This window comes from Dipteris shenzhenensis, chromosome 10 (assembly GCF_047967505.1).
Source record: "Dipteris shenzhenensis isolate YYH24624 ecotype China chromosome 10, Dip_SZ_1.0, whole genome shotgun sequence".
NCBI classification, from domain to species: domain Eukaryota; kingdom Viridiplantae; phylum Streptophyta; class Polypodiopsida; order Gleicheniales; family Dipteridaceae; genus Dipteris; species Dipteris shenzhenensis.
Window position 1 is genome coordinate 32,912,703 of NC_141605.1, and position 22,730 is coordinate 32,935,432.

A 22,730-nucleotide genomic window follows, 5' to 3' on the forward strand; every position below is an offset into this window, starting at 1 on the left:
TAGCTCCTCAATGACAATCAAAGTTGCATCAAATAATGCATGCATATGAATACAAACTCAATTGCTTAAATGCAACACTTACAAAGCGAGAGAACCCCATATTAAATGATCTAATTTTCGTACAAAGAACACTTCAGACTTCAATAGGTGAACCTTAAATTAAGAAAACACTAGAACATTGACGTCAAAGCTGGGAAGGCACATCAGATTTCGAAGGCCCAATTTTCTTGAGTACACAAGTATCTATATATAACATTTGAGATTGCATCCAAAATTACTTCAGTTTATTTATTTTAAAAAGCCTCCAAGCAAAAGGCTAACAATCAAGGGATTAGGTTGATTTGAGATGGTAAAAGCTGTTAAGACAGCTCAATTCTTCCTCAGACCAGTAAGCCAGATCATCAATTTTCATAGAGAGCATTATTTAGAAAGCTTGACAGCATATTGAGCTCATTCAGGAATCAGAAACATTGTCATTGCTCCATGTTTTACCCTTCAAGACTTGAATGGAGAGACACAATGTCTCCTCTTATTTTTTACTTCGTGGTCGCCGTCTCCTAGTCTTTTTTCCAAGCTTCCCACTATCCTGCATTTTCACCAAAGAAGGTGTAACAGGTATACATCAGAAACAGGAACAGTAGTCATATATAAATGGACATATACAAAGTATTGCTCAACAGCTATTGTGTAATATTTAAGGCAACCTTCACTTTCCCAACATAGTATAGCTATAGCAGTAAGATAATACTGCAAGTCTTTCAAAAAGTTTCCTTAGCTAATATGATTTCTATCAATCCCACTGGCCAATACATTTAAGATCTTGATTTGCATCTTCTGAATTGTTCATAAGGTGGGAAGCAGCAAACCAACAATGCCCTAAAAGGTCTCGAACTGCTCCGTATTTTATGTAATTGCATCTTCTTGTTGATAAGGTCCCCAATCACTCTTCCACACTCGAGTATGCCATTTAAGTTTATGCCCAGTAACCTTGTCTGTGGCAATGCAAAAATAAACTGCTTTTGTATGTTTCTAGACATCTAAGGCTGCTTTGAAATTATTAGATTACAGACGTGATGTGCTGCAGGGAGCAATCATTCCCTCATTGCAGCATTGAGAGTGCTTTCATTATCTTAGCAAGTTCACTCGCAGAATCCAAGATGACAAAATATGAAGAGGGGAGAGGAGAAGAGTGGAGATGAGGAGAGAGGGCACAGCTAGAGAGCACACCACAAATGACTAACTGTACACTAGATTTAGTTGAAAAAATAGAATATATACAAACCCTTTTAGGGTTAGGGTTAGGGTTAGGGTTAGGGGTTCTAACCCTTTCCTTTATAGCACTCTATAAGATTAGTGCTATGCACATATGATCACATGATGATGCTATGCACACATGATCACATGATGTTGAGCGTGAACTCTCAACACCTTCCCTTAAGATCAACATCATGAAGTAGGCCTTCCCTCAAGATGATGATTCTGGGGAATCGAAGAAGGACTGAGCATTACATTTCATCACACGTCTTTAATGGGAATGTCCTTCCTCTGCATCAAACCAAGAGCTAGTCGGTGTTTCTCGAATAGCTCTTTACCGAGTAGTTTGGTAAAGATGTCTGCAACATTTTCTTTGCTATCACAATGCTGCAGTGTGATGTCACCAAGTAACACTCTTTCTCTGATGAAGTGCTCTCTGACATCAATGTGCTTTGTCCTAGAGTGATATACTGGATTCTTGGCCAATGCTTGAGCCGATTGATTATCACAGTATATTGTTGTTGGCTTTGACTCATCAAAGTAATCTGTTTCTGACAATAGTCTTCTGAGCCATATAGCCTCACATGCACCTGTAGTGAGTGCTCTATATTATGCTTCAGTCGAAGACAAAGAAACAATTGGCTGTTTGTTTGACAACCATGATATAGCACCTTGACCAAGGAAAAATCCATATCCCTGTGTCGATCTCCTAGTCTCATGATCTCCGGTATAGTCACTGTCACAGTATCCATGCAACCATGGATGACTTCCTCTATATTCTATCCCAAACTGTCTTGTTCCTCTAATGTATCGCAAGACTCTTTTGGCTGCATTCCAGTGAGACTGTTTTGGATTTGCCATAAACTGTGCTAGTGAGCTTACTGCATAACAAATATCTGGCCGTGTGATTGTCATATATATAAGAGATCCGATGAGCTGCCTGTAGTATCTGTCATTGACTGTAGGCTTTTCTGAATCTTTAGTAAGTTTCAAACTCTGTTCCATGGGAGTGGCTGCAATCTTGCAATCTGCCATATGAAACTTCTTCAGGAGACTGTCGACATACTTGAGCTGACTCATGGATGTGCTATCTCAATCTCTCCAAAACTCAATTCCAAGACAATAGTGCATAAGTCCAAGATCTTTCATGTCGAACTCTGCAAATAAGTCTTGTTTCAATTTTTTGATGAAGCTATCCTTGCTTCCTGTCACAATCAGATCATCTACGTACAAAAGTGCAATAGTAATGTCTTCCCCTTGAACTTTGTAGTAGAGAGTATGATCCGCATTAAACTTCATGTATCCCAGATCAACAAAATACTTGTGTCAATTCTGCTGTACTAACCTCTGGGTGCTTGTTTTAAGCCGTAGAGACTTTTCTTTGAGATGGCAAACCTTATTCTCCTTTCCTGGTTCAACATAACTTGTTGGTTGTTGCATGTAGACTTCCTCGTCTAAGTAACCATTGAGAAATGCATTCTTGACATCGAGCTGATACACATTCCATTTGTTGAGTGTCGCTAGTGATATCAAGAACCGTATGGAATCCATCTTTGCTACTCGAGCATAAGTCTCACCATAGTCTCGACCATATTGTTGTGCAAATCCTTTTGCAATTAATCTGGCTTTGTATCTCTGAACACTACCATCTGGATTGTACTCACTTTGTATACCCATTTGTTGGCTATGGCCTTCTTTCCTGGTGGAAGGTCACATAATTTCCAAGTGTTATTTTTATACAAAGCATCCATTTCTTCATTCATAGCAATTTGCCATTCTGGCTTGTCTACTGCGTCTTCGAAGTACACTGGCTCTTCTGTAGCCATGATAGTAGTCATAAGAGCATAGTTGGTGGTTTCCACCTGAATTGCTTTGTCTTTTTGAGCATATGTCAATCTGGCTGGTGGTCTGCTTTTCCTAGTAGACCGTCTGAGCTGCTGTAGCTCTGCTTGGAGTGTTGCTGGCAATTCTTGCTCTTCTTCATCAACTTGTTCTGTAGATGACTGTGAAGTCGATGCTTCTATCTCCTGTGTAGGTGAGGTTTTCCATTCTGATTCCTCATCAAAGATTACATCTCTGAGATAATGACTTTGCGGTTGATGGGATCATACAATTTGTATGCTTTGCTTTCTTCACTGTAGCCAACCATGATGCATTTGCGTGACTTTGCATCCAATTTTCTGCGATGATCATCATGTATGTAGGCATATGCTATGCAACCAAATATGCGGAGATGCCCAATGCGTGGCTTGTGTCCAGTGAATGCTTCATAAGAAGTCATACCTTGTATCGGTTCGGTAGGAAGCCGATTAAGCAAGTAGTTAGCTGTAGCTATTGCTTATGCCCAATACTGATTTGGAAGATGCTTGTCACTAAGCATTGCTCTAGCACTGTGTGCTGAAGTCCCATTCTTTCTTTCAACTCTTGCATTCTGCTGAGGAGTATCTGCACATGTGAATTGTCTTCGTATGCCGTGGTTTCTACAAAAATTCATGAATGTTGAAGACATGTATTCATCTCCTCTGTATGATCTCATGACCTTGATCTTTCTGCCTGTCTGGCTTTCTACCATGGCTTTGAATTCTTGAAATCTGAAAAACAGTTCAGATTTCTCTTTCAGAAAAAAGATCCAACAATATCTGATGTAGTCGTCGATGAAGGTCAAGTAGTAAAGTGAACCATTGATGCTGCGGGTCTGGGCATAACCCCATACACATGTATGTATCAAATCAAGAATACCTCGTGCATGAGAGGTACTTCTGACAAAGTTGGTTCGCTTTTGTTTGCCGAAGCAGCATGCTTCACAAACTTTTTCAAGAAACTGTAGCTTCGGAATCCCAACTGCCATATTCTGATTCTTGAGATCTAACAAGTACTTGAAGTTGACATGACCATATCTCTTGTGCCATTTTGCAGATAGTGGCATCTGTTTCATTTGAGCTGACATGGCATGCTTATCTGGTACTGTAGCTAGCATCCTGTATAAGCGTCCTTCCTTGACACCTTTTGCTACTAGCTGACATCTTTTAGATTTGTCTCTGATAGTGTATTCATCACCGTCGAAGATGACTTTGTAATTGTGTTCCATCATTTGACCTACTGACAAAAGGTTCTTGCTGAGCTTCGGAACATAGAGCACATCTTTGACTAATCCTTTTATACCAGTGAAATTGTTCATAGGGATAACACCTGTCCCTTGAACTGGATTCGGTGTATTATCTGCTGTGTAGATGACATTCTTATGACCTTCTAATGGTTTCATTTCTGTGAACCATTCCTGATGATTTGTCATATGAGATGATGCACCGCTGTCAATGTACCAAGGATCATGTTCCACTTGGTCGACTTGATAACTGTAATCCTCTTTGGGATTGAAATCAGTGTCTAGTTACATTGTATCAGTTTGATGCAATTTCTCGCTTGCAAGAAACATATTTCCATGTTCATTTGCAAAATGACTGTGACTAGAATGTCTACCACGATGATTTCCTCTTCCTCGAGAATTCCCTTGATTACTGCTGGATTGATTGCCTTGGTCGTACTGCTTCTTGCGGCAATCTCTTTCATAGTGTCCAAACTTGTAACAGTAGTTGCATTGAATGTTTGACACATTGGTGGATGCATTCCCTCGTCCTTGAAATCTTCCTCGATTGGAATGATTTCCTCTTTGCTTATTTTGATGTTGCTGAGGATGTTGCTGATGCTGATGCGGATGCTGACTTTGATTTTGTTGCTGATGACCACTTTTTTTGTATGATCTACCTCTGCCTCTGCCTTTGCCTCTGCTTCTATCTGAAGCTGTGAATGTCTGATCATTAGAATGACCTTTACGTGCTTGAATTGCCTGAGTCCTGAGTTCTTCACCGAGTAGAATTGATTGAAGTTCTTCCAGTGTTGGAATTTGCCGTTGGATGACAATACTCTAGACTAGATTCTCATATCCCTCTCCTAGTCCATTCAAGATTACTTGAACCATTTCTGCGGGGTTCATAGTCTCTCCTGCTGCTGCAAGTTAATTGTTGTAGCCTTTAATGCGGAGTACATAAGCATGACCGATTTCACTGCTGTTGCGAAAACTCTGGTTGATTTGGTTTCTCACGGTGAGAATCCTGGATGTGTTCTTGGACTCGTAGAGAGCTACGAACATATCCCATGCTTCTTTTGATGTCTTGACTGTGTTGAGTTGTCCTAGCATGACATCTTGCACATTCTGCTTGATCAGGTGATAGGCATACTTGTCTTTCTTATCCCATTCTGCTTGAGCTCGGACAATGGCGGGATCTGCTACTGGTGCGAAAACTCTTTGTGTAGATGTAGATCCCAATGTAGATTCCATTGCTGGTGCTGTGACAACAGATGGAGTAGAGCTACTGGTGGCTGGATTGTCCAATGGTCTAGGTGTAGACCCATCGACATACTCCCATTTGTCCTGAAGCACAAGAATGGTCTCCATTCGGTATTTCCATGTACAGTAATTGGAGTTGTCTAACTTAGCAGATGCCTCTAAATTGAGGTTGCTAGTCGACATGGTGCAAGAAATATACTCAAAAAGTGTCCTGAAAATCTTTGTATGAATCAACTGCAAATACACTGAATATGCCAAGTGAAATCTCTGAACCGTCGGTGAAGATAGAACTGCAGTATATAAAATCTGATCTGAATTACAAGGCTTGTGGCAATGATGCCGAGAATAGCCAAGAGGCTTTACAAGGCTGAAAATGATGTGCACGATGCCGTGAGATAGCCGAATAGGCTTTACAATGGTGGCATGTGTGTGTGAAATCAAATGCTATCTGCCCACTGAATCAATCTGCAATGCCTCTTAACTCTGAAGTCTGCTCACTGAACTGATGAACGTAAGGTTTCACGTGATGTTAATGATGTGAAACCATATGTGAACGTATGGACTGACTCCAAGTAGGTACTAGTCGAGAATTTCGAGCATGGCTTAGATTGGCAACTTGGGGAAATTCAAAGCGTCCCCTCTATGGCGATCTAGTCTACTCTGATCTAGATCTAAACCAACCGTCGATCGATGAAAGAACAGCAAATAATTCCTTTTCTTTTGTTCTTTTTAAGTGCTGGGTCAGATGCGTCGATGTAGAGGCAAATGTGCGTGAAGGAAGTGGTTTTGTCGGCGAGGCTCAAATGTGAGTGTAACTTGCGCCGAAATGTGCGCGTGATGTGACGAGCACGTAGAGCACAAAAAAACGAGCAACTTTCCTTTTTGGAGCGCCCTCAAATTCTTCTTGGATCAAGAGATATGAACTGATCTAGGTGGAGGGACAAAAGGAGTGCAAATGGTGCTCAATGATGATGTGTCACTGTGAGTCACATGCAGTGATGATGTGGCACTGTGCTTAGCAAGAGGTGTGCCTGTGAAGCCTATGTTGAGGTGGCAGGACTGGTCACATGAAGTGACTGTGAAGCATTGTGTGTGCCTGCAGAGGTCAGTGCTGACTGGACTGCTGAGGTGGCACTACTGAGGTGGCAGAGGTGACATGGCAGTGATGACGTGGCATAATGATGTGGCTTGATGACATGGGTAAGCTGACATGGCAACGATGACGTGTCAGCTGACGTGACACACTGAGCGAGAGCAATGACATGGCAATCGGTGGTGACGTGGCAATCGATGACGTGGACTGCTGACGAGTCAAAGTCGATGATGATGTGTCCTACTGAGCTGGCACTGGTAGCGTAGCAGATAAGGTCTGCCATGTGGCTAGTCCTTGACCAAGCCCTAGGGTGTGGTGACCCTGAGGATAAGACACGTGTCACTACGTGGTCAACCGGAATCTTTTAAGGTGCTGACGGAATCTTTAAGATTTTTTCATCTTCTCCGTCGTCGGCCGTTTGGAGGAGAGCTGCTGTCAATCGCAAGGGGAGATGCTTCGAAGCTAGAGCCGTCGTTGAAGGAGTCGCGATGGAAGTTGCCCGTCGCTGTGTACAAGAGTCTTGCTGAGCCGCGTCTATGAAGGAGATCGTTGTAGAGCGGCCGGTGCACAGGAGCTGTGTTGAAGGAGCTCCTTTCGGATGGAGGCGTCGTTGCCAAGACTAGCGCAACTCGTGGGCGAAGCGTGGCCGACTGATGGCTACGAGAGCTCATTCAGAGGGACCTGTTGATCGTTTGTACCGTTGTGGTTGCATGCGAGTCGCGAAGAATGCTGGTCCGGATTTTTGTGGTCACGTATGCAACTTGGCGGCACTCTGTAGAGCCTGCGTTGAGAGTCGTGCAGCCCGTGGAGCTTTGGCTCGTAGTTGGAGGATGCGGGCTCTTGGAGCCTTTGCATCCAAGAGACTTTGCAGGTGAATGCTCCTACTAGAATGAAAGGCGCTCTGGAGCTACCTCAAGGCCGAAGTCTTCGGTCTACTAGGCTGTGAGGTTTGGCGTAGAGTCGCGTGCGGAGCATTGTCGTTGGGGAGGACCTTCACTAGAGCTGCAGGTTGTAAGGCGGCCTTTGCAGTAGATTGTCAATACAGGCGTGAAGAGGATGTCGATTTGCCGTAGGAGCTCCTATTTGATGGAGGAGCTTTTCGCAGGTGTCGCAGGTGGCCTTAAAGCTTGGAGTAGGCTTTGCTTGGTCGTAGATGCTTCTAAAGGAGCCGATCGTCAAGCACTTGAGCTCTTAAGGAGAGCTTCGTTTCCTTACTTTGTAGGTGATAGACCTCTCTTTCTCTCGAAATGAGCACATTCAGAATTTCTCTTTTTCAGCAGATATGAAACTCTCATAACTCCACACAATCTAAATCTCTCTCTCTCCCTAAAGAGCAAACTATCACAAGAAGAAATGAAATCTCTCAAGGAATATATCTCATAACGGAATGAGAACTCTCAAAGAATGGAAATGAAGGAAATGGACTGAAAACTCTTCCAATGAACGGAAATCTGTCATCAACGGAATGAAAGATAGAAACCTCTCAATCTCACAATCTCTCTCACACTCTCAAGAATCGCAATGCCTCAGCGGAAGGCAAGGGAGCTCTGATACCATGACAAAATATGAAGAGGGAAGAGGAGAAGAGTGGAGATGAGGAGAGAGGGCACAGCTAGAGAGCACACCACAAATGACTAACTGTACACTAGATTTAGTTGAAAAAATAGAATATATACAAACCCTTTTAGGGTTAGGGTTAGGGGTTCTAACCCTTTCCTTTATAGCACTCTATAAGGTTAGTGCTATGCACATATGATCACGTGATGGTGCTATGCACACATGATCACATGATGTTGAGCGTGAACTCTCAACACAAGAAGCCTAGTAGAGCTAGAGAGTTGTTTTATTTAAAACACAACAAAATGGATCAAGGAGAACCCTTTGACCATAATATTCAAGGCAGCCTTCCTGAAATCGAAGAGATTCAGAAAGTTTAATATTATCATAAATCTCAAAGCTTGTAAATATACCCTTTTAAAACCTTCAATATGAAACTTTGATTTTGAATCTCACAAGCTTTATTAACTTACACAATACAAGCTGCCATGTGGGAAGATGCATGTAACAAGGGGATAACACATGCCCTGGAAGGGATGTGTAGATCCACATTAGGGTTAAGGAAGCACATGCCCGTGGGGGAAGGCTGTGCATGCACATCTATGTGGTTTTGACTGGATGCCCTGGAAGAGGGCTGGACAGCCACGTGAGAGGGCACGCATGAGAGAGAGAGAGAGAGAGAGAGAGAGAGAGAGAGACTTCTTAGTGTCTGAAGGCCTATGAGACTAGGCCGGAAATGCATTATAGAAAACACCCTAGGAGAATTATAGCACACCCCTGAGATCTAAAAGAAACTGAAACTTTAACTGAAAATGTAAATACACTCCAAAAGTGTGTGCATGCAGCCCCTCAGGGAAAGGGAATCCTATCAAGTATAGGATCATGAGTTATGGTGTGTACACGCCGAATGCCATCACAATAGCCTTGGTCCCTCTTATATATAGAAGAGCATCCCGCTTCATTGAAAGGGTCCTAGCAAGCCAACTGTCCCTTTTCTAGTGTTCAAGTCCTCTAGTCCCAATTAGCCTGCTTCCCTTAATCCTAGGGCCCCCAGCCCTGCTGGATTAAGTCTACTAATTTGAGCATCTAGGTGCATAATATTTGGTGTCGCCTGACCCTACTGCATCTTGCAACGTCAACTCAGTGTGTGCTCCTCCCCAATGAAAAAATATATGTCATCACCTATAATCAAGATCCCTAACTAGCTATGGATCTCACAAGGACAGCACAACGCTAGTTATTCTTGGGTCTTGTTTCATGTTTCATAGTCTCTTCACAATTGCAATCTTTGCTCTCTAGAAGAGTGTTCTCAGTTGTATTTGAGTTCTCCAAGAGGGGCCCCTTGATGGGTACAGGGACCCAATCCGTTGTTGACTCGCTTATCTCTTTACCCTTATCTCTCCCCCCTCTATTAGTGCATATTGAAGACGACTCGCCAAAGGTTTAAAGAAGGCCTTGCTGCGATTCATATCATTGACTGTTGCATGTTACATTTATTCATCCACATGCATGGAAAAACATCTTAGAGGAGCTAGACACATCCAATAAAGATGCTCGGTAAAACAATAATCAAGGATGATTATGATGCTGAGATCTTTAGAGAGCAGGTGTGCTCACACTCAACTTGTGTTGCCTTTGAACTTTGAAGGGCTTCATTGTGGCTGATGGAGTGTGGCCCCCCACCGCCCCGCTGCCCTCCAATTTATAGGGGGGCTAGAACCTACCCAAAACTGCATTGATGCTATGCTGCTGCAATACCATGGTGCCACACTCTATTGTAACTGTTCTTCCACATGGGCAAAGACCTGCGCACAATTTGTTGATGATGTACCAGCCCCATCCTGTAAGGCAAGGACATGATCCTCTCTTTGGCACTAAGGACCCTATGGAAGGGCCGCAACCATCAATCTTTGGTAATCCCTCCCTGGCTAAGTTTTAGTTCTTCTGGGCATTTCTACAGCAATCATTCTATAACTGCTTACATGCACGGGATCTTGATTATCCTGCCTTCTTGTCATATACTGATGTTTGTAGCTGGCTGTCTCCTTCTTGGGGACTGGTTTTTGTGATATAAAGATAAAAGGATTTCGCCCAAAAAACAAAATGTGTTGTGTGTGTGTGTGTGTGTGTGTGTGTGTGTGTATGGATTTCACCCCCCCCCCAAAAAAAAGTGAGGGATGAATGTAAATGCTTTCTTAATGCAAAATTTCTTTTACTAAAAAAAAGTGTGAGTGCGTGTGGGTGTGGGTGTGGGTGTGGGTGTGTGTATTTTCACCCACAAAAAAATGTGTGTGTGTGTGTGTGTGTGTGTGTGTGTGTAGCTGTGGTGGAGCTTCGCGATGGCGCATGGCGCTTCATTTCCTGCTACGTCTCTCGTTTCCTCGTATGTTCCGTGTCTCCTTTCCCCGTCTGTCCCGTCGGTTCCATCTCTGAGTTGTGCTGTCCAGCCGCCCAAAACGTCTATTATTACATCATTTGTCCCATCAGTTCCGTCTCTGAGCTGCGCTGTCCAGCCGCCCCATCCGTCCGTTTCTCCTAATAGTCTTGCTGCTGCACCCTTCCATATTCCCTCTGTTCAGCCCTCTACCGTTCCCCTTGATTGATTCGTTGCTGCGTCCATCCAAAATCCACAGCCCCAAGAGCCTTCTAATTTGCTTGTCCCGCAGCAGATGGTGCTGGCTGCCTCAAGTCCTTTTGTCTTTTCTACTACGGCCGCTTCTTGTGCCTTCACTCGTAGTGCTCTGCAACGGAAACGTGGTGGCTCCATGGCATCACCTTTAGATCTTCTTTACAATAGGATCTACTTCGTAGTCTTTGTGCTGCTTCGGTTACAGCAATTCCTTCTTCGGGTGCCCCTTGGGTTGTCTCTTTGGAATCTGCCCCTATGCTCTCCAGTCTCCAACAGGCCCAATAGCTTGGGGTCTGTCTTTATTTCATGGGCAGGGTTCTTTCTAAGGATCAGCTTTGTCGCTGGGCTGATGTTAGAGTGGGTCCCGATCTTATTTCCTCCTTTGTCTTCATTGGCAAAGGTTTTTATTATGCTCGCTGCTCCTCGGTTGATGTGGTAGAGCATTTGGTGACTCATGCTGGTGTCTCTGGCGCTCGATCTTTTGCCAACGTTATGCCTTGGGATCCTTTGTTTGATCCAACAACTACTCTACTTATTGTCCTATGTGGATTACCCTGAAGGCGTTACCAATTTCTTTACTTTCGCATCTTCTTGCCCTAGCAACACTTTTAAGCAGAGTATTGCATGTCGCGAGACAAGATTTCTTTCAGGCCACTAGGGAGTTCAGCTGTCTTCTCCTCCTCCCTCTTCAGCTGCTCCTACTCATCCCAAGAAAGAATGGCGTCAGGTGGGTTCCAAGGGTGGTACTTCTTTGTTAGCTGTAGCTCCTCTTCTTTCGAGCAATCCTTTTGTAGCTTTGTCTCTTCAGCAGACAGCAGGCGGAGCAATCCTCTGTATCTCCTGCTGTGGTTTCCACGGATCCCTCTTCAGTTCAGTAGTCTTCTTTGGTTGGTGTGGAGACTCAAACAACTTTTCCGGCTCTTGAATCAGAATCCTCTGAGCTACTAGTGGATCTCTCTTCTTCGGATCTAGTGCATGATGGCCTTATGGAACCAACTGTGGATTTGCGAGATCAAGTTACTCAAACAGTGGTTGGATACCTCTTATGAACTAGATACTGATGCCCCATCAATGTCGAATTTGGCACCTGCCTCTACCTTTTCTCTGGACACTTTCCATCCCTGGTTGCGGCAGGTTTTTGACCCTGTAATTCAAAAATTTCGAGTGCCTCCTTATCTAAAGAAGAATCAAAAGGGTAAAAAACACCTTCATTTTATTGATGGTGATGTGGTTCCTTTACAACAGTTTTTGCAAGTGAATAATCTCACCTTGGCGGATATCCTGTTGGATGCCTCCCCTGGTGATTTGTGATTATTTTCACTTTTCCAATTTTCAGTTAACCTGCTGGATTTTTCCTAGAGCCTACTTGTAATCTTTTTACTTTTGTACTTCATGGTGGGTTTTCACCTCTTCTGAGGTTTCCCACGCAGGAATATAAGATTTCACTATATAAAGAATGTGTGTGTGTGTGTGTGTGCACGCGTGTGAGAGAGAGAGAGAGAGGCATTTTGCATCACATCTCAGAACTGGCATCTGCTTGTGATTAAAATAGGTTTATTAATTTACTTACAACTTTCATTTTCATTAAAAAACCTTTCCATTCAGTTCTCTTTAAGCCACGCCTCTGAAATGTACACAGTAAGCTCCAAAAGAAAAATTCCAGTGATACTAGACGCAGCAAAATGTTGAAGCATATTGAATGGAGGCAGGGAACATACCATGACAAATATATGAAAGCTTAAATCTCTATAAGGATCTAAGACTTGACAGCTGCTAGATAGGTTATACAAGAGAGTCACTCATCCTGAGCAAAAGAAAAGCCTCTGGCATACTACATTGGGCAGGAGCATAGAGTTTGATTTGCACATGAAGTAAACAAATTCAAAAGCTAAATTGAATATTGATGTCATAAAAACACCTGTGGAGATCTGAAACCGAATGGTGTTGTGAACACATACCTTAATGTGTTGCTGGTATGCTGACGAACCACTGAGTTTTCTCCCATCTCGGGTGATGTATATCTGCAAAATCATATACAGCCCGTTTAAAATAAGACAAAACCCTGAATGTTCATGGGCATTACTCATGATTTATGAGTGTGATGTGCACGTGAGTCGGTGTCAAAGTGTGTGTGTGTGTGTGGTGTGTGTGTGTGTGTGGCTCTGTAATATGACACAAAACATCCTTCACTAAAAATTGTGTGTGTGTTAAATTACACGGCGCAGCAAAACAGAAACTGAACAAAGAATAGAGAGTACACAGCAAACTGGAGAAAAACAAACTTTTCCTTCAATACTAATGTAGTACAAATGATGGCTCCGTCCACCTGTGCACTCCCACAGTGGAGCTTAGATGGCGATCTAGACAAATACTAGGTGAAGAGCTACTAGCTGGAAGATCTGATCTGATCTGAACTGATCTGATCCAATGGACTAGGGAGGTCGCCTCTTTATAGTTATGAGGGCGGTAGTCGGATCAACGTAGTCGGTGGAGTCGACCAACCGACCTAGTCGGTGGAGCCCACTAGTCAACCTAGTCGATGGAACCGACTAGTCGTCCATGAAATATTCAAGGAATATTCCCTATACTATCGCCTCGAGGGCTCTCGCCCCCGAACCCCCACCATGGGGGCCAACGGCCCCCCTGGGACCCCCCAGCTGGCCTCCAGGCCCCTGCAAGAATAAGGGACTCCCACACAATCACCTTTCTACCATCAACGGTCTCATTGATAGACCTCATCTGACATATCCAAGTCAGGATCCATCCAGTGTTCCGGGCTCACACATGGCTTCTCCTCATATGAGGGCCTTACAACTTGAGCATCTTGGACCACTGGTGATTACTAGGAGGGTGGGGCATTGAGCACATCTAACACCCCCCCTCAATGTCCACCCGTAGGTGAACTACCTTCTCGACTCAATGCCGAGTCTCTAAAGATGACCCTGAAGCTGATCCTTCTCCAGTGCCTTGGTGAAGATATCTGCTCCATTTTGCTCTGTTGGATAGTAGACCAATTCCATTATCCCGCGTCCTCGATCAAATCACGCACATAGTGATACGGAATCTCTATATGTTTTGTGCACGCATGAAACACTAGATGTTTAGCAATGGCCATGCAACTTTGATTGTCGCACCTCAGCACAGTTGCCTCATCCTCTTGCACTCCCATGTGCCATAAGATCCTCCTCAGCCACACTGCTTCACATGCAGCAAAACATGCTACTTTGTACTCAACCTCGGTAGAAGACAATGCCACTGTTGGTTGTTTCTTACTGATCCAAGAGAAGATACCTGAACTTAAAGAGAAACAATATCCAGAAACTGATTTCCTGGAATCAACATCTCCAGCCCAATCTGAGTCACAACAATGACCATCCAAGGAAGTGCCCGTACCTTAGGTGATGCCATAATCAAGAGTGCCTTCACATACCTGAGCACCCGCATCCCTACATTTCAATGATTCTCCCGGGACTTATTGGAGAACCTGCTCAAAACGCCAACAGCAAAATTGACGTCCAGTCTGCCGACCAACTTCCTATACCTCCCGATGTCTGCTGGCGATGAGGCATCCTCCATAGACAACCTCGCATTTACCTCCATAGGTGTAGCTATCTCCTTGCACTCGGACATACCAAATGCCTTCAAGATCTCCCTTGCATATTTTTGTTGAGAGATAAAGCTGGTGATGAGGCATCCTCCATAGACAACCTCGCATTTACCTCCATAGGTGTAGCTATCTCCTTGCACTCGGACATACCAAATGCCTTTAAGATCTCCCTTGCATATTTCTGTTGAGAGATGAAGATCTTGCCTGACTCTTGCCAGACTTCAATCCCCAAACAGTAATGCATCAAGCCTAAGTCTATCTGCTGGATGAGCATGTCTTCATAGTCACCTGTAATAAGGAGATCATCCACATATAGAATAATAATAGCAGATTTTTCACCTTTCCTGTACACATACAAGTTAGCATTTGAGGCACATCTCATTGATAGACCTCATCTGACATGCAAGTCAGGATCCATCCAGTGTCCCAGGCTCACACATGGCTTCTCCTCATATGGGGCCTTACAACTTGAGCACCTTGGACCACTGGTGGTTACCAGGAGGGTGGGGCATTGAGCATATCTAACAGAGAGAGAGAGAGAGAGTGTGTGTGTGTGTGTGTGAGAGAGAGAGAGAGAGAAAGTGAGATTGAGATTGATAGTACCAATGGGAGTGCAAGTGCGAGTGTTGAGTGAGAGAGTGTGACTGCAAGTGAGAGTGAGTGAGGAGTGTCCAAGCCTCCCTGAAAGCACTACCTTTCAGCAAAAGGTTATCCCTAGTTTATTGCATTTCCACACCAAGATACAATGCAAGAAACCCACAACACCCAAAGGAGTCACTGCTCCAACAGGATCAGGAGCTGCCCCCATCCACTCCCAGTACTCAGCCAGAGCAGATCTGAAAATACTAACCGCATATCCATGCAGATGGGAAACAAGATGAACATAAAGAACCAACACTTCAAACCACTATCCTAAATTTATCAGAAAAGAGAGCACACGCAAACATATACCCTTTTTCCAGTTCTCTCTGTAACCCAGTGACCAGGTCCACACTCCCCTTCCTTTCTCATAGCATTGACAGGAGTTACATTGCCTGGCTGAACCCAGCCATCACCGTTCCTGATGACATCCTTCCGCCTCTTTCGAGCATTTTGTGTCCGCTTTGGGGTCGACCGTCGAGCTTGCTTTTTGAAAATGTTCAATTCTGAGGTAGCTGATGCACTCTTGCCATCAGCAAATTGATTCCTGAAATATAGCACGCAGAATATGGGAACGGTGACCTAAAATTTTCCCCAATGTGCGACTGTTGAACTTAAGGTGATGTATCTTTTTTACTTCACAAGGATAGGTTACATACACATAATCAATGTAAACTTGCTCCGAGCCTTTCTGTTCTTCCCGTTGCAGGGCGCTTATAGAAAGGAAGTGTGGAAATCTTTGTCTCAAAAGGTTATTCAATATAGAATCAGTAGGTTCAAGCATCTTGTAATCTGAACACGAACTGTCAGTGTTTTCTAATTTGCGTGTTTGTGACATTGAGAAATTTGGTGATTGCTTTATTTCACAACCACCACCTCCCATCTGTGTTGTTGTACCGTCATTACGGCCGACTGTAATCAATGAAACGACATCCCTGTTTCCACGAAAATTTTCAAGTTTACTTGTACAATTTGAGCCGTTCCCTTTGATTTGCTTTTCGACGCCAACACACCGACCGGCTGCCTTTGCTGTCCGGTCCATGGTAAGTATATCTTTTTCAACGGACCCTATCGAAGCGTGTCGAAAAGAAAAGCGTTCTCCCGCAGCCGCCTTACCACAAAGCGATGGCTTTTGAGTAGACCGTGGACAGAACTCTGCAGAACGTGCGAGAAAACCAGAAAATTACAGAATTCAGAGAGGTCATTTAGCTGAATGTTTTAAACGTCTTCAAGCATCTTTGCGTGCTTCAAGGCTTCGAAGCATCAAAAGCCTGCTCACCTTGGGGTTGAAAGTCGTCCTCTGATGAATATTCTTCGATGTCATCCTCATCAGCAGCGACAATAGGCTTAAAATCAGCTTCAGGCAAGTTCGTCTTCTTATGATGTAAGCTTTTCCAAAAGCTGTGAAGAGCATTGACTTTGTTTTCACTTGCATGGCTGGCCGGATTTTCGCCAGGCAAGTTCGCCTTCTCTAAACCCTGAAACTCATTCAACTTGCTTTCGGTTGCAGGACATTCTTCCTGCTTAAGAAAGGAACCGGTACAAGTTTGTGATGATCCTCGTTTCAACCGTTTCATGATCCGAGTAGAGGTCCGAGGAAGCGACTCAAAGTCAGAATCAGCCTCTGCATTGACGGCATTAGTATTTGGTGTACCTGAGGCATTCGATACTATTTGATCCTCTGGAACCGTTTGGCAGAAGGGACTGGATGTCTGCGTGTCATCCAAACCAAGAGAGAAGGACGGAACCTCGAAATCGTCCATGTGAAAATCGTCTTTCACAATACATCAGCGATCATCAACCAATCCAGTGAGCGTATAAGTCTTCTTGGGAGCAGAAAAAGCACCAGCCGAGTGCAGGCGATGCAATTTCCTCAAGCAAACAACGCAGGGCAAGGGAAATGCCAGCTTCAAAGCGAACAGAAGGTCGAATCGCTGCGAGGACAGAGAAGTGCAGGATTAAACTGCAGAGGAAGCCAAAGAAAGCTTGGTGAAAGATGAAACTACCGGAAATCGATGAACAAGTCGAAGAAAGCTCGGTGAAAGATGAATCTACCGGAAATCGATCAAAAGCGTGCATTCCCCGACGGATCTCGCACAGAAAATCAGGACAAATTTGAAACGGGCGGGAGGCAGCGATGTCCTTCAACCGGATGCTGACGTGGCAAACCTGCTTGCTTGGCATGCCTCCACATCAGCTGCTCGCGTGGACGTTCCCCTCGCCCCGTCGTCGCGAGAGTGCTGATGTGGCACGATGACGCTGTTATGATTCCGCATCTCAACTGCTTATGTGGACCTTCGAAGCCCGTCAGGTCGACATTTTTTTATCCTACACCAAGCTGATAATGGCCAGCCCACTGGCGGCAGCAAGGAGTTGATGTATCCCTGGGCCTTTGAAGGTCATGAAGGGACTCCCTTCCTCCTGTGAGGACAAGCTCCCGAGGAGTTGGGTTCTTATCATTTTATACATTGCCCAATTGAAAGGGGGAAGCCTCGTGGAGGTAGTTGTTTGAGCCTCGAAGAACCAACAATGCATTTCCGACATAAATGCTTGAGCTTCACCATGTTGACCTTTTGAGTATGTCTCAATTACCATAAACAAGCTTAGATTTTGGTTTTAAGCCACAATATCATGTAAGAGTAAATTTAAGACGGAGGGTCCACGCTTCAGGTGGCACCGAATAAATAAGGTGGCTCTCAAAACAAAACAAAAACTAAATTGTCTTTAAAAGAGGATTAGCAGAATTCGAGCGACTGCATTCGAGCGAGCCTAAATAAACTTTCAATTTAACACTAAAGTTCATTGATCAATGTTGCAAAAGTAGAAATCATTGATGTCAAACTCTTTGCTCTTGATTGAAAATTATAATTATGTTTATACGTTGCTCAAGAAGGACCTCGTTTACATTATTGGCTAGTAGCGGTTGGGTTTAAATCAACTATAATTTTTTATGTCTATCTTACTTCATTATAACAATTGTTTGCCAAGACTTAACTATCTCCAAAAATTGTCTATGAATTTGCAACTCTGGAGAAACAAAGCATTGACAGTAATATTTTCTTGCCTTACCTATTATATGTATACAAATCTTTGCTCTCAAACAAAAAGAACCATACTTGAACAAGAAGAATGCGGATCAAAGGGAATGCACATGTACAAGCAAATCAAAAGACATCTTTCAAAAATTACATAGTGGATATATCAAGCCTATTGCTTCTCAGAAATAGTCTCCAAAAATTTGCCAATGCACCCTCGCACATATTCCAAATACCTACTGGCACCCAAAATCTATCCTATGTGGTCTCAAAATTTAACTAAGTCCATTGCCAATACTGGGTTGATTACGATGAGAAGGCAAGTCTTGAAACAATTAAGAGCAGCCTGGTGCATGAACTCATGCACTTTGTCATCATTGAATCCCAAAACACCCATGAAGACAAAGTAGATGTGTCTGCACGGAATGTACATCCCTTTCTTTGCATCTCGTTGCATGAAGTCCTTGCAAGAGCATTGTGGAAACTCTGATGTCAATGTGTATGTAAGGCCTTTAGCGATAGAACTCTCTGTACGCACATGAAATAGATGCATTTCCTTTGGAATATTTATTTTCTCTTGCACAACTTCAGCGTTCAAACACTGAGCCTTGTGAATCCTCTCTCGAAAATCTTTACTCAACTTGGATCACTTTACTATTCTGTTATCCCTTCGGCCCGTGCGAACATGACTCATTGCTGCAGCATTCCTTGGCACGTGTGCTCCCTACATATGCAGATTGTCATCCTCCTCAAGCACAAAACCTACTTGTTTGCAACTGCTCCTTTTCATGTCTTTTTATGGAAGTCCCAATTGCAACCTTCCACAACCCAGGTGAATGACTAGGCACACCCAAGATAGACTGATCAACACTCCAGGTATGGGTACAGAGGTATTACAAAACCACACAAACTGCTCTTTGATACCATTAGGATGTTGTCTTCTACCCTTGAAGCAAGGTGCAGGGACACCCTCCATTGCACTTCGACACATTACATTTATGAGTGCTCCACGCCTAATCTTTGTTTCAGCAATAAATCCAAAGCATGTGACCACACTACGTGGCTCTGTTCTGTTGATAGCCCAATTACCATCATGCATAGCAGTCTCTTTGCATATTGTTGTCATGCTCTTGCCACTAGATGAGCTTGCTCTACTCCCACCAACTGACCGCTTGCTGGTAACATAAATATACTCCAGCCTATGACTATCATGCTATGTCATTGCAGTAGGAGTGGTAGAGCCTCTTCTCCTTCTAAGCTAGGTTTGCTCCATAGATGGCCTTCGTATTTCAAGTGTTTGCAGGCCAGCTTCTTCTATGACATTGTGAGCCACATCAACAAGCTTTTGTGTAGATACATTGCTAGGGGGATTATTAAAATTCGAGCACCTGCATTCGAGCGCAGTGGAAGTTTGAGTGAAGGCTCTTGTTGATTTTCATATTCCAATGCATGATTTGTATTGCAAAAGTAGCATGCATTCCTGTCTTTTATGTTTGATGTTTTCCCCATTAAATACTCAATAAGCATTACTCTCACTTAATTTACCTATATGCTGAATAGAGTGGAAAATGTGAAATTGTCACTGCGTATATTAGACCTTTGCCACTAGAACTTTTTGCACACACATAGAGAAGATGCATTTCATCTGGACTTATTATTTTCTTCTGGATCACTTGAGTAGAAAGTACATTGAGCCTTTTGAATCCTCTCTTGAACGGATTTGCCAGCTTAGATCTCCAGCCCACTATTCTATTATCGCAATGACTAGGTCAAACATGACTCATTTCTACATGTTTGGTGGGGCACATTCAAACTTTCATCCTCCTCAACCACAAAGCCAACTTTCTGCAACAACTGATCCTTTTCATGCTTTTTAATAAACGTTCTAAAAAAATAATACCACAAAAATTTTCCACACTCTAGATGAACGAACAACAGACGAAGGATAGATTGATCCACAATCCATGTATGGGCTAACGTAGTATGTTCACCCTAACATTGAGAATTGTGTGTGTGTGTGTGTGTGTGTGTGTGTGTGTGTGTTACATGCATTCAAGTCTTATCTATGAATTTTTCATAAATAGAATGTAACCGTTTTCTATTGAATCTATAATTTTTATCAAAATCCTTTTTGTGAAACCCTTTTGCTGTGACAATTTGAGAAAAAAGTAAACTTAAAAATGGATGTATTTTGCACTGGCATTTCAAATCTAACAATTTTAAAATCCCACAATCCACTCCATCTAATCCAAATTCAATGTTGTATGTAGGGAGTCTTATGTATAGACAGTTATGTATATAAGACCTTATAAAAGGATATACTAAAGAGTCTCTTGCACACACATATAGATTAGAGTCTCTTCGATCTGTTAGTTTCTATCGAATCTATATGTCTATGCATGTGCAAGAGAGCCTTATGCATTGATTTTTATCTATATATAGAGACCTAGGAATATTATGTGTGCACAGATTTAGGAATATTATGCATGCACAAGAGATTTAGGAATATTATGAGTGCCCAAGAGACTCTTGTGTAGATAAGGTCTTATGCATACACATTAATGCCTATAGTATATGTAAGAGTATTACAAAGAGTCTTTATATATATCCTTATATATACAAGAGTCCCACAAGTAAGAATCACATACATACATACATACATACATACATACATACATACAGACATACATACACACATATATATATATATATATATATATATATATAGTTATCGCTATACATGTTAACACATTTTTGTATTTCTCTATCAATATCTATCTCTTTGTATTTGTCCTCCATGTGTACATGTACATCATTTCCATTAGCTTTGTCATCATCCTCATTGTCCTCCATTAGTTTTTCCATCATCCTTCTTTAGTTTTCCCATTTTCCTCCATAAGCTTTCCCATCATCCTCCCTCTAAAAATGTACCTCCTTTCCTTGCCTCCGTTAGCTTTCCCATCATCCTCCATCTCAAGATGTACCTCCTTTCCTTGTCTCCCTTAGCTTTCCCATCATCCTCCATCTCAAGATATACCTCTTTTCCTTGCCTCCCTTAGCTTTCCCATCATCCTCACTCTCAAGATGTGCCTCCTTTCCTTGTCTCCATTAGCTTTCCCATTGTCCTCCATCTCAATATGTACCTCCTTTCCTTGCCTCCCTAAGCTTTCCCATCACCCTCCATCTATCCACGTACCTCCTTTCCCCCGTTTTGATGAACCCATACATTCATACATGCCTTGGGACCTCTAAAAATCTCCTTTCAGCAGGTTTGGCACCCACATAATGAAAACGAGTGCCCACCCTATGGCAGACATGGCAACAAGTTAGGGCTAGTGCACACCAACCTCCAAATGCGCAACCTAGCTATGCACTGGCTGCACTCTAGCTTGACACTGCAGGCTACTCTTCTTGTTCATGAAATCATTTGTAGTAGACTCCCTCATTTTCTATGACGACTGGCTGCTACTTAGCTGTACACATATGTAGCTCTCTGCCTCCCCTCTGTCCCCTATTTGCACAGGCATCCTTGAAAAAACAATCGGTTGTTCCAGCTCATAGTCGAGTGTGGCCAAATGGGCACCTATGAATTTGGAGGTGCGAGTTAGAGCACTGAGATGCATAAATTGTGCTCTCTAAATTCTTTGCATGCACCAAGTAGTGCCACCAACTACACACAAAGGTAGGTTTGTGCATTGGACCTTAGCTACACACATTGTTAGCATGAGCTTCATCACTCTACTAAATTTAACTAGATGTTGACATAAAGCACTGTTGTGGGCACTAGCCACCCTAATTTCTCCAGTTGGATCTCCAACTCTCTCTCTCCCAATTTGTTTATCGCTCTCTATCACCCAACTAGCCAATCTCCAACTCTCGCTCCCAATCTATCTGTTGCTCTCTCCTCTTGCTAGCTTTCTAACTCTCCAACTTTTACTTTCTACCAGTCACTCACTGTCTAACGCTTAGTAAAGTCTCACTCCCTCTCACACTGGACCTGTAACTCTCATAGTCACTCACTCTCTAACTTTCACTTTGACTCTTACTCTCTAGCTCTCACTTTCTCTTTCTCATTCTCTAAGTCTCTTCCTCGTTCTCAATCTCTGACCTCCTCTCCCTTGCTTAACTCTTGAACTCCCCTTGTTCTCACTTTCCCTCTCTCACTCTCTACCTCTATCTCCCTCGTTCTTGCTCTCCAACACTCGCTCACTCCCTTGCTCATGCTCTTGCTCTCACTCTCGCTAACTCTCACACTCTTCCTCCTCCCCATACTTACTCTCGCTACCTCCACACTCTCATACTCCATACAACTTACTCTTGTTGCCTCCACACTCCTACCAATCACTCTTGCTCCCTCCCACTTGCTCTTGTAGCCTCCACTCACCCCTCACTCTCACACTCCCTCCCTCACTCACTCTCGCATTGCCTGCCTCGCTCTTGCACTCCCTCCATCTACCCTACTTCCATATACCTTGCCCGTCATCAGCCACACTATCAAATTCTGCTCCCCATCATGATCCGCAGTCTCATACTCCATCCCTTGGCCTTCTTCACCCATCTCGGTGTGGCCT

The 22,730-nt window shown here is 43.4% G+C and overlaps 1 protein-coding gene across 2 annotated transcripts; it reads right to left on the reverse strand.

The window, feature by feature from the left end:
- Positions 1–272: 272 nt before the first annotated feature.
- Positions 273–17,229, reverse strand: LOC147897711 (Rho GTPase-activating protein). Of its 2 annotated transcripts, none has more exons than XM_087380773.1 (6): positions 17,180–17,229; positions 16,404–17,058; positions 15,784–16,279; positions 15,437–15,671; positions 12,837–12,899; positions 273–586 (listed from the first exon to the last, which is right to left on the reverse strand). In XM_087380773.1, the coding sequence occupies exons 2-6, from the start codon at positions 16,885–16,887 to the stop codon at positions 530–532; spliced, it is 1,335 nt and encodes a 444-aa protein (XP_087236899.1). In that variant the 5' UTR covers positions 16,888–17,058; positions 17,180–17,229; the 3' UTR covers positions 273–529. The 2 variants fall into 2 exon arrangements, with proteins under 2 accessions (XP_087236899.1, XP_087236898.1); XM_087380772.1 differs by having other exon boundaries at positions 16,404–17,087.
- Between the last annotated feature and the right edge of the window lie 5,501 nt (positions 17,230–22,730).